Source organism: Melopsittacus undulatus, chromosome 10 (assembly GCF_012275295.1).
Source record: "Melopsittacus undulatus isolate bMelUnd1 chromosome 10, bMelUnd1.mat.Z, whole genome shotgun sequence".
Classification (NCBI taxonomy): Eukaryota; Metazoa; Chordata; class Aves; order Psittaciformes; family Psittaculidae; genus Melopsittacus; species Melopsittacus undulatus.
The window spans coordinates 34,114,015-34,128,582 of NC_047536.1; the positions used below are offsets into that span (position 1 = coordinate 34,114,015).

The 14,568-nt window shown below is 58.0% G+C and overlaps 2 protein-coding genes across 4 annotated transcripts; one reads left to right on the forward strand and one right to left on the reverse strand.

Annotated features, from left to right (window-relative positions):
• Positions 1-4,369: 4,369 nt before the first annotated feature.
• On the reverse strand, positions 4,370-6,974 carry LOC101877087 (signal-regulatory protein beta-1-like). 2 transcript variants are annotated; one of them, XM_031043754.2, is made up of 5 exons: positions 6,566-6,974; positions 5,747-6,091; positions 5,442-5,552; positions 5,046-5,085; positions 4,370-4,825 (listed from the first exon to the last, which is right to left on the reverse strand). In XM_031043754.2, the coding sequence occupies exons 1-5, from the start codon at positions 6,633-6,635 to the stop codon at positions 4,468-4,470; spliced, it is 924 nt and encodes a 307-aa protein (XP_030899614.2). In that variant the 5' UTR covers positions 6,636-6,974; the 3' UTR covers positions 4,370-4,467. The 2 variants fall into 2 exon arrangements, with proteins under 2 accessions (XP_030899614.2, XP_005139810.2); XM_005139753.3 differs by having other exon boundaries at positions 4,607-4,825; positions 5,442-5,640; positions 6,566-6,829.
• Positions 6,975-7,441: 467 nt separating this feature from the next.
• Positions 7,442-13,862, forward strand: NSFL1C (NSFL1 cofactor). 2 transcript variants are annotated; one of them, XM_034067273.1, is made up of 9 exons: positions 7,442-7,596; positions 8,132-8,229; positions 9,206-9,280; positions 10,613-10,778; positions 11,073-11,165; positions 11,703-11,812; positions 12,243-12,380; positions 12,829-12,993; positions 13,503-13,862. In XM_034067273.1, the coding sequence occupies exons 1-9, from the start codon at positions 7,495-7,497 to the stop codon at positions 13,663-13,665; spliced, it is 1,110 nt and encodes a 369-aa protein (XP_033923164.1). In that variant the 5' UTR covers positions 7,442-7,494; the 3' UTR covers positions 13,666-13,862. The 2 variants fall into 2 exon arrangements, with proteins under 2 accessions (XP_033923164.1, XP_033923165.1); XM_034067274.1 differs by having other exon boundaries at positions 12,832-12,993.
• Positions 13,863-14,568: the final 706 nt, after the last annotated feature.

Here is a 14,568-nt window from a genome sequence, read left to right on the forward strand (position 1 = left end):
GGACACCCCCATAGGACACCCTGGCACCTTCCCTGGGGCACCGGCAGGACCAAGCACCGCAGCTGGATCCACCTCCTGAGCGGCTCCAGAGGGTGATTGTTCCTGAGCAGTGTCCCGTGAAACACCCAACACACAAAGTGAGTCTTAAGCACTGGATGTTCCTGTTCGTCCCTCGGCCCTGGAAACCCCTTTAGTCATTGCCAGAGGCTTGGCCTCCACATCCCGCAGTGAAGGATTGCACAGGCCAAAGGAGTGTTGGGCACAAAGGATTCCCTTTGAAATTGAGGTTGACACTTCCATTTTCACTGCCTGCCCCCTCTGCCTGCCATGGAGGAGATGGGGAAAGGCTGGGGGGCAGCCCCTGATCTGCCCCATGTGCCCTCAGCTCCAGGGATTTAATGACAATCATTCCAGGTCGGACAGAGCATCCACAGTAACAGCTGCAGCAGCACAACCTTCCATTAGACACCAGAGGATCCACACCAACCAGCAGCATCCTCCATGCCTCTCCCCAGTTCAAAGCCCAGGGGTCCTGGTTCACTTCCCCATGGCTGCAGGGAGCCCATAGGGTGCCCCAGTGCTGGGGGGCACTGGAGACACCTCTGCAGTGCCAGTGAGATCCTCACTGCATGAGGAGCCCGGGGGGAGGATGAGGCTGGTGGTGAGGCTGCGGCACTGAAACAGTTCCTATGACAACCCCAGGTCCCAGACCTGGTTATCCCCTTCAATAAGAGCCCACAATAACTGTGAAACCAGGGAAGAAGGCTCAATAGGATGCAAAATAAACAGGAACAGCATCAAGCCCATGTCACTGGTTTACTTCAGCTTCATTCCCGGCTTTCCAAGGGAAAACCTGAGAAATGGGGAGCTGCGAAGGTGGGTTTGGAATTGGTGGGATCAGGGTCTGGCCATGCAGCATCCCAAGGCTTCTCCCTGCCCTGTGCTCCTCTCCCAGCAGGAGCACAGCACTGGGCAGCCAGTGGGCACAATCCTGGGGACAAGCAAAGCATCTCTGTGCCCCTCCCACCCGTTCCAAGCTGTCCCTCCAGCTCATGCTGGTCCCCATCAGTGTCCTAGCACCACATCCCTATGGCATCACCTGGATCTCACAGCATACAGGGTCCCCATGGCATCACCTGCGGCATCGTGTGGGTCCCTCTTGGACCTGCGGCTGTTTGTCTAACGCTGATGTGCAAAGGGACCATCCTGTCTGTCCTTGGGGATGGGCTCATGGCCACCCCGTTCTCACAGCAGCAAATAAAGGGCTTGGACAAAGCAGGAGCATGAAGGCATCTTGGACAGCACCAGCCACAAATCAGGACCTTGGCTGGGTCTGCTGGATGGGACAAGCTGGAGCGATGCCGGCAGACAGGATGGCCCCAGGCTCCCATCCCTGCGGGGGCACTGTCAGCATGGGGCAGAGGGGGGGTCTCTGCTTCTCACCCTGGAGCTGGAGCATCCCTGGGCATTTATCCCCATCTCCTCCCTTTGCCCCTGGCTCCAGCACAAGCTCAGCTTTGTCCCTCTGCCTGCAGGCGCTGCCAGCCCTGTCCTGCCCCCCAGGGCTCCAGAGAGACCCTGCACCCCCCGTTTCAGCCGCCCCATCGCCAGCTGAGCCCCTGCTCTTCCTGGGTGTTCACTAAACCCTTGTTCCTCCTGCGGCTGCTGGGGCCTCCCCCATCGCGCTCTGCGTTAATGGCTCTCTGTTATCCTGTGTGTTCCATTGAGGCTCCTGCTCCCCGTTGGCTCTTGGCACAGCCCGTGCCCCCCACACGGCACTGCACGGCACTGCATGGCACTGCACGGCACTGCATGGCACTGCACGGCACTGCACGGCACTGCATGGCACTGCATGGCACTGCACGGCACTGCATGGCACTGCATGGCACTGCACGGCACTGCATGGCATGGCACACACCGCTGCCCCGCACTCCCTGCCAGCCCTCTCACCTCAGCACCTCCACCGGCCCTTCCCCACCTCCTGCTTCCTGCCTTCTCCCCACCCCATCCCAAACACCCTTTCCTTGGCTTTGCCATCCCACAAGATCCCAGCACCAGGCTCACACCACATGGAGGAAAAGCCCAGCTAAAGCCCCACAACACCCATGTGCCAGGAGCTTCCTGCTGTGGCATGGGCTGCTTTGCTAGGATGCAGCACCACAGCCTCACCAGCATCCTTGCCTTGGCACGGCACCACCCTGGCATGGCCATGGATGGGGTCCAGTACTGGGATACAGCCCAAAGCCTTGGTGTGTCCCCTCCCCAGCTTGGACACTGAGCCCCACCATCCATCCATCCATCCACCCACCCATCCACCCACCCATCCATCCACGGGTTCTGTACCATGGGCAGGAGCCTGGTGGGTACCAGCCCCAGCATCACCCACATCCACCCCGATGCACACAAGCTCCCACCCCTCACTCAAGCACCCAGTGAGCACCTTACTGGTACACAGCACACGGCAGCAGCAGGAACCCACCCCGAGGACCCCCCCAAGCCAGGTGCCCCCCAACACGCTCTTACCTTGTGCCGGTGCTCGGGTGCCTCTTTGTGCTTTCACTGCCGCACACCCCAGGCTGGTGGCTTAAAGGATTTTCCTATAATAACCTCCAAATCCCTCTCCTGGGCACTAAGCTGCAGACCTGGGCCCTGTACTGGGTGCACAGAGCTCCACGGTGCTCTGCTCTGCTTTGCATAGGCTTGTACCGGAGTGGGTTTCCCCCTGACCCTGTAAACCTGGATCCCAATGAATTTCATTTCCCCCTCCTGTGAGGTCTGTCCCCGGTTTCGGTCTCACCCACACACTTTATGTGCTCCCCATTGTGATCCTGATGTGTGCTCATAGTCGGCGCTGGCATCCTCCCCTCCAGGGTCCTGCTCAGGGACAGGATGGAGCCACTGCTGGGTGCACTCAGGAGCTGGTGCTGGGGGAGGCTTCACCCCAACACCCCCTCCCCATGGCCCCTCACTGCCAATGGGGAACAAATCACAGCATCCCAGAGTGGTTTGGGTTGAAGGGACCTTAAAGCTCCTCCAGCTCCAATGGGCAGGGACCCCTTCCACTGGAGCAGCTGCTCCAAGCCCCTGTGTCCAACCTGGCCTTGAGCACTGCCAGGGATGGGGCAGCCACAGCTTCTCTGGGCACCCTGTGCCAGCGCCTCAGCACCCTCACAGGGAACAGCTTCTGCCTCAGAGCTCAGCTCAGTCTCCCCTGGGGCAGGTTCAAGCCATTCCCCTTGTCCCATCCCTACAGGCACTTGTCCCAAGCCCCTCTCCAGGTTCTCTGCAGCCCCTTTAGGCACTGGAGCTGCTCTCAGGTCTCCCCTTCAGGAGCCTTCTCATGTCCAGGCTGCCCCAGCCCAGCTCTCTCAGCCTGGCTCCAGAGCAGAGCTGCTCCAGCCCTCACAGCATCTCCATGGCCTCCTCTGGCCTCACTCCAGCAGCTCCACATCCCTCTGGTGCTGTTTCCTCAGTGCTGGATCATGACCCCCTCCCGGATGTGTCCCAGGTCAGGTCCCTGGAGCAGGGGACACTGATTCAGCCATGCAAATAAACCCCAAGCATGGCTCCTGCGGCCCCATGGCAGCTCTGCCCCGAGGTCTGTGCTGCCCAGGGCACACACACTGTGAGCTCACCCTGTCTTGTTTCACTTCTCCTTTGGTGTCACAAGCCTGAAGTGAACACCCGATCAAACCAGCAGCTGCAGCAGCTTTCAAGGGTCCAGCGGCCACCGCAGCACCTTCCTCTGCTTGAAAAGCGTGTTTCCCCTGCAGCACCCATGTGGGGAGGGCTGGGTGCAGGCATGAGTGTGACACCGGCTGCACTCGGGTGCTGACCGCATGGTGCATGCACCCTGGGGCTTCCTGTGGTCACCGTGCTCCAGCCTCAGCCACCAGCCTGCTCCCCCCGGGGGTGGGCAATGAGCAGATGTGCATGGAGCAGAGGATGTGCATGGAACAGATGTGCATGGAGCAGAGGATGTGCATGGAACAGATATGCATGGAGCAGGGGATGTGCATAGTGCAGATGTGCATGGAGCAGGGGATGTGCATGGAACAGATGTGCATGGAGCAGGGGATGTGCATGGAACAGATGTGCATGGAGCAGGGGATGTGCATGCCCTGGCTGGAGCTGGGGATGTGCACGGATCAGGGAGAAGGGATGGAAGAGCTACCACAGCACCATGAGCCACGTTCCCAAAACCCAGCCTGAGCTGGCACAGGCTGTGGAGGGCACAGAGCCCCCGGACCCCACAGGACCAGGCCTGTTTGCTCTGAACCCAATGGGGCAGGATGGCAGTGCCTGTTTGGTGGCTTTAATGGGGATGGGCTCAGCGTGGAGAGAAGGTAACACACATCACGGACCTGCTGAGCTGGGGAAGTGCCATCGACAGCCCTTGCTGGTGGGAACAGTCCTGGCTCAGCACCCCACAGCCTGCACAAGGCAGAGGTGCTCAGCCTCATGGCCTCATCCTGTGCTTGAGATGTCTACTGGGTCCTGGCAGAGCTGCTGCTGAGCCCAGCCCAGCTGCCGAGGTGGGAATGAATTAGGGAAGCTTTGGCAGCTCCGAGCCCAGGGTGCAGGCCTGGACGGGATGTGCCACACAAACAGATCCACTTCTCCTTTATTGAGCCCTGCAGAAACATCCCAGCTTCCTCCCCCAGAATGGGCTTTATGCAGCCTCTGGTGCCAAACATCACTTGGCAGGGACCCTGATGCTGGCGTACTCAGAGCAGGCTGTGCCGGGGCTCCTGCTGTGCTGTGGGGCTGCGGGCAGGGGCTGGAGATCAGCGTAGTGGATGTCATTGTCCTCCTTGCTCCTTTGCTGTGGAAGAGCACACGCATGGGGAATGCTGTCCTAAGGGAAAGCCTCCACAAGTAACCCTAAGGGCAGGCTCAAGCCTGTGGCTGCACAGATGGCATCGTGCCATGGTGATGGCTGATGCTCACCCATTGCCTACCCTGGCCCCAGAGCCTGGTGGAATCCCCACAAGCCAGAGCATCACCGTGGGATGCTCTTCCCCATGGTCCCAGCTTGCTCTTACCTGGCTGGCCAGATGGGAGGTCTCTGGGTCCAAGGCTTGGCTGCGAGGGGGAAGGATTGCTGTTAGTGTTAAAGGCAGCTGGGTCCCCTCCACACTCAGCCTTCCTCAATGCCCTTCCCCAGCTTTAGCTGGGGACTGCAGCATGTGGCCACACAATGCCCACACTGAAGGCAGAGACAGACAGGGTGCTGTCTGTGTGCCTGGGCTGGGCTCAGACACTGCAGTGAGGGGCTGCAGGGAGCTCCCACCCATGAAACAGGGAGAGGCAACACAGTGCAGTGATGTGCCTGCCAGTAAAGGAGGTTTTATGGGGAAAACCACTGCTCCAGCAGGAGAGGAACCAGGATGAGAGGGTGGATAAGGCAGTTCTCAGGGTGCAGAATGATGAGTACAAACCTGGGGGAGCTGGGGGTCCCTGCACAGCACCGCAGAGGGATGGGCAAGAAGCTGCCTCCAGCCACTGGCCTGGCTGGGTCCTGGCTCTCTGCCTGGCCTCTGAACTTCCTCCTGTACATGCAAAGGGCGATGAAGAAGCCGAGGAGGAGGAAGCACAGCACTGCAGCTACAGCCACCATGCTGGGAGCCAGGGCTGCCTCTGCAGAGGTACAACAAGAGAGGGTGGTGGGTGCGAGGCAGTGGGCAGGGTGGAGGCTGTGGGACGGGGTCCTGGGGAGCAGCATCCCACTGGGAGCCCCACTCACCACTCAGGGACACCTCGGTGCCCTTTCCACGCTGAAACACCGAAACATCATGCACAGACTTGTTGAACTTCACACAGTAATAGGTACCAGCATCCTCGGGGCGAACGTCCCTGATGTGGATGGTGAAGTCTGTGTCGGACCCAGTCGCTGCCCGCATCACACGGGGGAACGTGCCCGTCTGGTCATAGATGGTCTCGTTCTCACGGCCCCAGCCCTTCAGCCACTTCACAGGACCAATGGGACCATATCCAGACACGGTGCAGGTCAGGGTGAGTGTATCCCCTGCTGTCACCCACAGCTTCCTCTGGGGCTGATGCAGCTGAAAGCTCTTCTGGGCACCCACACCTGGGCAGAGGACAGGAGAGGTTGGGGCTCCTCTCAGCCCAGAGCAGCCCCAGATTGAGCCGAGTTTGTACTAACTCAGCTGAGAACTATCCCAGGGTTTGGCAGAGAGAAGCCGCAGGCGCCGGGAGTGGCAGAAACCACGTTCAAAATGAACAAGAACGGGCAAACACATCCTCTGTGGTGCCGTTAACACAGGAGCTGTGTTTGCTCCGAGTCCAGAGAGGTGCAGAGGGAGCCAAGGGGAATTCCTGGCAGGAAACGCTCCCGAGTGCTGTTAAACCTTAACTCCCCAGCGCTGTGTGCCACGGACCGGGGCTGCCGGGGCTCTGCTGGGGCTGTGCCAGGAGCCGGCCTGGAGCCGAGCACAGCCCCGAGGCTCCTTCTGCCCCCAGACCCCTCCAGCCCCAGGCTCCAGCCCCCGAACGCCTCCTGCCCCCAGACCCTCCCGTCGAAGCCCCTCACTACGGGACTCACCCGAGGGCTGCTGCGGGACGATGCGGAGCTGCCCGGACGGGAGCGGGGCCGCGGAGTCGGGACGGGCCATGGGCACCGGCTGCGGGCAGCGAGAACGAGAAGCGGAGCAGGAAATGGAAGCGAGCGGCCGGGGGCTGAGCCGGCCCAGGGTGGGCGGAGATCCCCGACCGGGTTCACGCTCACTGGGCACCGGACCCGCTGCACGCTCCGGCTCTCGGTGCCCTCCGACGTGCCGGGACCGGCCCCGTGGCACGAGGTGGGGTCAGCACCGCGGGGAACGGCGGCGGCTTGGGCAAGGGCTCGAGGGGGAACTCGGTCAGGGGCAGGTCCCTTGCTTCCCCTTTGCCAGGAGGGAGCCCAGCGTCGACCCGAGCCGAGCCAAGCCGTGCTGAGCCGACCCGAGTCGTGCCGAGCAGAGCCGACCTGAGCCGTGCCGACCCGTGCTGACCCGAGACGTGCAGACCCGTGCAGACCCGAGCCGAGCCGGGCAGAGCCGACCCGAACCGAGCCGACCTGAGCCGAGCCGTGCCATGCCAACCCGAGCCGAGCCGTGCTAAGCCGTGCCGTGCCGTCCCAAGCAATGCCGAGCTGAGCCGACCCGAGTCGTGCCGTGCCGAGCCGAGCAGACCCGTACCGACCCGACCAGAGCCGTGCCGAGCCGAACAGACCCATACCGACCCCGTACTGACCCGAGCCGACCCGTACCGAACAGACCCCCGACCCGTGCCGTGCTGACCCGTACCGACCCGAGCCCCCCGTCCCCATCCCCGGTGCCCGGTGCCCGGCGCTGCCCCCCCCGGCTCTCGTTGCCTCTCCCCTCCGCTCCGCCAGGGGCCGCTGTGGCGCACAGCGCCGCTCGCCGGTGCCGTTCCCTGCCGGGCTGTGTTCGCCGGCGCACACGGCGGCGCCGGGCGGTGCACCGCGGCAAGATGGCGGCCAGGGAGGAGGCGCTGAGGGAGTTCGTGGCCGTGACCGGGACGGAGGAGGGGCGGGCACGGTTCTTCCTCGAGTCCGCCGGGTGGGACCTGCAGGTACCGGAGAGCGGCCCGGGGAGCGCCGGGACCGGAGCCGGTGCTGGGGGGGGAGCGGGGCCGCCCTCGGTGCTCGGCTCCGGGCTCAGCCGTCACCTTGCGGCCGTCTCCCGGTCCCGGTTGGGGCCCGAGCCCGGCCTGGGTCTCGCGTTGTTCTGAACGTAGCCGCTCGCTGGAGCCCCGGGGGGTCCTCCCGGTTTGCTCCCGGTTCCCGTTAGGAACAGAACTGCGCTGTCTGCCGCTGCTGTGCGCTGCCCTCCAGCCATGCGGCTGTGCTGAGCTCGGAGCCTGTCACAGCAGCGGCCGTGCCGGAGCCGGAGCCATACACAGACAGCCCAGAACGGGGGAGGCTGCTCCGAGCCACCGGTAGCACTGAGAGCAGGCAAAGGCTCCCGGTGTTCTATGCAAGGCCCCCGGAGGGGAAGCATCCTTGGGGTGATGTGCCTCGGTGCGATGGGGCCCGCAGCTGTGTGTGGGTTTGCTGCCGTGGGGAACGGCTGCTCCCAGCCTGAGGAGCTCCCTGTGTTCCTTCCAGATCGCACTCGCCAGTTTCTATGAGGACGGGGGGGACGAGGACATCCTGACCCTGCCCCAGCCAGCTCCCAGCTCCGTATCCAGAGGCTCTTCAGCCAGGTGAGGAGGGGGCTCCAGTGCTGAGCTGGACACTGGTGGTTCATCCAGTGGTGGTGAGGGAGCTGGGTTGGTGGATGCTGGCCAGGTTGGACACAGGGCTTGGAGCAGCTGCTCCATGGAATGGGTTGGAGCTGGAGGAGCTTTAAGCTCCCTTCAACACAAACCAGTCTGGGATTCACATAAAGCCTCAGCTGTATCTGAAGCACTGGTGTGTGTTAGTCTGGAGGACAAACAGCTGTGTGGTTAGACCTGCTGCACCTCCTGGCTCCCTGGGCATTGTGAAAACCCCAGTGTTTAGAAACGCAAGCACAGAGGGTATTGCACAACTAATCCAAAGAGCAGCTCCTCTGCTTGCCTCCTTGCTCAGGAAAGATGTGATTTGTCTCGAGGTCACAGGCAGGCAGTTGGGGACACTTTCATTCGAGCAGGTTGTGCCTCCACAGGAAGGATCTTCTAATGTTGGGTGACACCTGATCCATTTTACAAGGAGAAGTTAGTTTTGCCTTGCCAAATCCGTGGGCAGCAGGGAAACACTGCCTGGGTTTAAAGAGGAGGAGGTCCTGACTGTATGGTCAGCAGTGCTCTTGGTTCAGGCTCTGGTGAGCAAACCCCTGTTGCAGAGGAGCTCTGCTCCAGTTGGGATCAGCAGAAACAACCAGAAGGGGAAGGATGGTGAGGGATGGAGGAGGCACCTGTGCAGTTGGGAGAGGTGGCAGAATGCAGTATGTGAACAGACTGAGGAGTCCCCACTCTTCCTGTGGGGCAGCCCCTCCAGTGCACCCACCTCCATTGGTGTCATTGGTGGAGGGGTCCAGGAGCTCAGGTCACAACCTGGTTGCACACAGGGCAGCACTGACCTGTCCCTTCATCCAGTAATGAATCACAGCCTAAAGCAGAACAGCATCAACCAGAGGTTGTGCTTGCATGGGTTTGCTGTGTCATGAGGGTGATGAACTTCTCTGGCTGCCTCTTGCAGTGACCACAGAGTAACGTCGTTTCGAGACCTTGTTCATGCACAGGAGGATGATGATGAAGAGGAGGAGGGGCAGAGGTGAGTTCTCAGAACCTGTGTGTTCCTCCCTGCCCTGCTCTTTGCTGCTTCTGTCCAGGGCTTTGTAAGGAGCTGATTGGAGTCAATATGAAACTCCTGTAGTGAAAAGTCTCAGGTTTGACCAGACAGGTTTGGTCTGTGCAGTCTGGGCCCAAGCACGTGCTCAGTGTGGCTGTGCAAGCACCAGATTTCACTGCTGAGCTCTGCTGCTGAGAGGGGGCTTAAGGCAGGAGGTGGAAGCCCTGAGTTCAGAGTAGAAAAACACCTTCCCAGTGGGGCCATGGTGTACTGCTGGGGAAGCTGGTTACTGTCTCAGCTCTGAGTAGCTGGATACCCTCAGGGTTAGCAGGCAATGGAAGTGGAATGGAGCTGTGATCTGTTTAAAGTGGCTCAGCCCTCAGTAGACTGCGTGGTCTCTGCAAACAGATGTGGCTTGCTCTGTTTGTGTTCCAAGCCATCTGGAAGCTAATAAACCCAGTCTTCCAGAAGTGCTTAATTGCACTACACTGACTGCATTCACTGCTTCCAGTTCAGATCCATTCTGAGTGTGGGGATCTGTCAGTGTGGTGTGAACATGTGTGCCTTCCCTCACGCTGCCCACCTTCGTGCATCTGACAGGTCAGGGCTGCTGGGTGTCTTGTTGAGCTTGGACGTAAAGCTGGTGCTGGCATTTGAAACTGAGCCTTGTCAGGCTGGGCTGCTGCTCTTGCTGGGTCTGAGAGTTATCGATGTATTGCTGTTGAGCAAGGATGATGTTACAGTAACTGACATAAGGAGATGCTGTGAGGGCTGGAGCAGCTCTGGGCTGGGGCAGCCTGGACAAGAGAAGGCTCCTGAAGGGGAGACCTGAGAGCAGCTCCAGTGCCTAAAGGGGCTGCAGAGAACCTGGAGAGGGGCTTGGGACAAGGGATGTAGGGACAGGCCAAGGGGAATGGCTTGAACCTGCCTGAGGGGAGACTGAGCTGAGCTCTTAGGCAGAAGCTGTTCCCTGTGAGGGTGCTGAGGTGCTGGCACAGGGTGCCCAGAGAAGCTGTGGCTGCCCCATCCCTGGCAGTGCTCAAGGCCGGGTTGGAACTGGATGAGCTTTAAGGTCCCTTCCAACCCAAACCACTCATTCTATGGTTCTGTGAAGAGGAGAGTCTCTAGTACAGTGAGTACTTGTGAGTGGCCCCACTAGAGACACACTGGTAGTAGGCAATATTTGTAGATCCAATCTGTTCCATTAAGCTGCAGAACCCAAACAGGTGAATCCAGGTATAAAGCCGGGTGCTGTGACACACGTCTCACCCAGGAGCATGGAGTGAGCCCATTTCCCCCTGTGCTGTCTGCCAGGTTCTATGCTGGTGGCTCAGAGAGGAGTGGGCAGCAGATCGTTGGTCCCCCGAGGAAGAAGAGCCCCAATGAGCTGGTGGAGGATCTGTTCAAAGGAGCCAAGGAACACGGAGCAGTGGCTGTTGACCGGACGGCCAAGAGCGGCGGCGAGACCAGCAAGCCTAAAGTGAGGAGTTCTTCCTTCTGTTCCCTGTTTCAGTCCTGTGGAGTCCTGGAATTGTCTTTAAAGGACAGCAAAGTTGGGTTCCTTTAGTGCAGCTCCAACTCCTGTATCACAGTGGCAAGAAAAGGCACTTTCCTGTGCTGTATTCATTAATGTGCTCAAGCTGGTCACTGTGCCTGCAGGACAAGAGATGTTCTTGATGCCCCATTCAGGCAGAGCAGTGTTGGGGAAAGCTGTCCTGGGTTTGTGTCTTGGTTTGTGCCATTCTATAACCTCTTTGCTGCCTCTCTCTTGCAGCCTTTTGCAGGGGGAGGGTATCGCCTTGGTGCTACTCCAGAGGAGGAGTCTGCTTATGTGGCAGGAGAGAGGAGACACAACTCTGCTCAGGATGTGAGTATCAGTTTGGTGTGTAAATGTCAGCTGAGGGATCTCTGTTATAGCTGCACAGCTTGAGAGCCTGAGAGTTACAAAGTCCTGTAGAAATCCAGGAGGACAGAAGAGTGGTAGATCCTGCTTCTGGTGGGATTTCTGAATAGAGGATAGTAGATGCTTGTTAGAGCACTGGGTGATTAACTCTTCATAACCATGAATAGATTTGGAGCTAACAGCACCAGTGCAGGATTCTCCTGTGCTTGGCTTGTGACCAAATACCCACCTAGGGTATGGTGGGAGCTTGATTTTGGCTCCTTTCCTGGCACACTCTTGGCTTTTCAACCTTATTTATCAGATGGCACCTGCAGTGTCACCTCCTAGGAACTGCTGCATGGCTGTTACATAGCCAGAGCTTTGGGGTTTCCCTCAACCTGGCTGGAATGTTTTCTGCACCTTGATATTCCCCTGCCAGTCTGGAGCACTTCATTTTGCATCTGCTTATCATTGTTACCAAGCTGCTTGAGTGAGGCTGACTGTTGGTTGGGGCTGCTGCAGGTCCATGTTGTGCTGAAGCTCTGGAAGAGTGGATTCAGTCTGGATAGTGGAGAACTGAGGAGCTACCAGGATCCATCCAATGCCCAGTTTCTTGATGATATCCGCAGAGGGTATGTAGGGAAAGGGGAGGAAAAGAATTGTGTTTTCTGCAACACAAGTGCTTGTGGAATGCAGGATGCTGAATCAGTGGTACACTTCACCTGAGCTGGGTATTTAATATGGGAACTATGGAAGGGGAGACTTGAACACTTTGGATAAATGGGAAGTGGCTTTAGTTTAGGTGGGGCCTGGAGAGCTCGAAGAGAACAAATGTGTGTATTTGGGCTGGGAATGTCTGATGTATTTTGTCCCTCCAGGTGAGGGCTAGGGAAAGGTGACCTTTATTCAGTGTCTGGTAGTGGGAGGTGTGCATCTGCCCTGTTAATGAAGCACAGACCCACTGCAGCTGCCAGAATCCCAGAGGTCTGTGCCTGGCACTTCCCCTTGGTGCTTTCCCAACTGGCTTCTTGAGGCAGCAGCCTCAGGGTGGTCTCTTTGCAGGGAGGTCCCAGCCGAGCTGCGCAGGCTGGCGCGGGGTGGACAAGTGAACCTGGACATGGAGGATCACCGCGATGAGGAGTATGTGAAACCCAAAAGTGTCTTCAAAGCTTTCACTGGAGAAGGACAGAAGCTGGGCAGGTGAGGAGGCAGCAGCTGCCCAGCAAAGAGCTTGCTTTGTGTGTGATGTAAAAGCATCACGCCAGGGTTTGGCTGGGTTGATTCATCTGTCAGTGCCTGTGGGGTGGGAGGTGTTCCTCCCAGAGAGGAAATGAGCTTTACTGGCATGTCCTGTGAGGTGGCTCAGCCTTTCCAGGCCAGGAGGTGAATCCCTAGTTTGGAACCATTGTGGGATGTTACATAGGAGCAGTGTCTCCAAGTTACACTGCCCGTGGTTCCTGTGGGGGTGTGAAGGCCCATGATGTGCTCCAAAGGGATATAGGGGATGTTCTAGACAAGCTCCTGCTCAGTAGCTGACTCCTGCATCCTCACCTCCAGCTGTGTTGGTACCTCTGGGTTAGGAACCTAGCAGTGGGCCCAGTGGCTCATTTGGGGTTTCCCAGCTCACCCTGTGTCTCCCTGTCCTCAGCAGTGCACCCCAGGTGATGGGCACCAGCTCTCCAGCCCAGCAGGCAGCCAACGAAGCCAAAGCCAGCTCTGCCATTGTGATTGATGAGTCAGAGCCTGTCACCAACATCCAGATCCGGCTCGCTGACGGCGGGCGCCTGGTGCAGAAGTTCAACCACAACCACAGGTACAGACACAACTGGAATCACAGGGGACTGACTGGGAAGGCTGGGATGGCACTGCAGGCTGTGCACAGAGGGAGCTGAGGGTAAACTCCTGGCCAGCCTCCTGAAGGGAGCTCTGGGATCCTTCTGTATCGGTGAAGAGGAGTAAAATCATTGTGGGGTTTTAAGGCAGTTGTTAACTGTTGGAAGGATTGGATTTGCTTTCTGAATCATGATGGATTATAGCCAGGGATACTGCACCTGAAAGCATTAGAGGCACTTTCCCTAATGTCAATTAAAAAGGCTCAATCTCTTCTAAGGGCTTTAGAAACTGTCAGATAACTGTGAACTTGTTCCAGTTGTTCTGCCTCCCAGTTCAACTTCTTTACTGGCTGTTGCCTCTGTTGTTAGCTGACAGCCAAATACAGCAGCAGCAGGGTTGCATACTCTGGAGAGATGAATTCAGGCTGTCGCCTGGTTTTAGGATGCTCAATAACAGGATCATCCTCATGTGTTTGATCCCTTTGAACAGGATCCGTGACATCCGGCTCTTCATCGTAGATGCCCGGCCAGCGATGGCTGCCACCAGCTTCATCCTCATGACCACCTTCCCCAACAAAGAGCTGACTGATGAGAACCAGACCCTGAAGGAAGCCAACCTGCTCAACGCCGTCATCGTCCAGCGGTTGACATAAGGACCCTGCTGTGCCGTCAGGCTCACACCTCCTCGTAGCTCTGGGGTTTTAGGTCTCATTGGACTTTATTTTTCTCTTTAGTTGCATTTCCCATGGGGTTTTTTTGGTTGTTTTTTGTTGTTGTTGGTTTTTGGGTTTTTTTGTGATGATGATCAGTGGACTTGGAAATAAATCAATGAGATGAATCCATTTCGAAAGGAGCTGCAGCCTCTCGTGCCACAGGTTCTCCAGGAGAGCTGAGCTGAGTTTCCTTTGTGGGTTGTGCTACTGCCTTGGGAGGGGTGAGGAAGGTGAGGGGAAAGGCAGCTCCCAAGGAGCAGTTTCTGTCCAGAGTTCCCAACTGACTGCTCATCACAATCCTTTTGCTCTTCCCTCTCCTCCAGGGACTGCTGTAAAGTGCTGTTTTCTCACCTTAACTAGGAACTATATGAGAATGGGTGATGGTTGTGGAGGGAAGGCTTTGGGAAACAGGCTTTGCTCACTGTGGGGTGCCAGGTTTAACACTTGTTGGGCTTTTCCAGAGAGGAAATCCTGACTTTCCTTCCCCCAGCAGGACTCAGGGGTGGTAAGTGCAGGGCCTGCTCCTCCTGCCCTTCCTCCTGCAGTCCAGGCTGCAGCTTGAATTTGCTGTATTGCATTCTCTGCTGCTGACCTTTCCTTCCCAAGAAAGCACAAAGTTGAATCAGCACAAAGGGACTGAAAGTAAAAGGCAAATGGAGTCTGTCTTACTGGAAAGCAAGTTTTGTTTTGATAGGTGAATTATTGAGATGATGGAAATGGCTCAGGTGGGAAAACTCAAGCCCCTGGGACCCTTTTATTTCCTCTGCTGAGGGCTGATGTAGCTGCACAGCTGTAATTCTCCAGCTTTGTTGTACTGGTTGTGTTTTGGACTCAGGTCTCTGC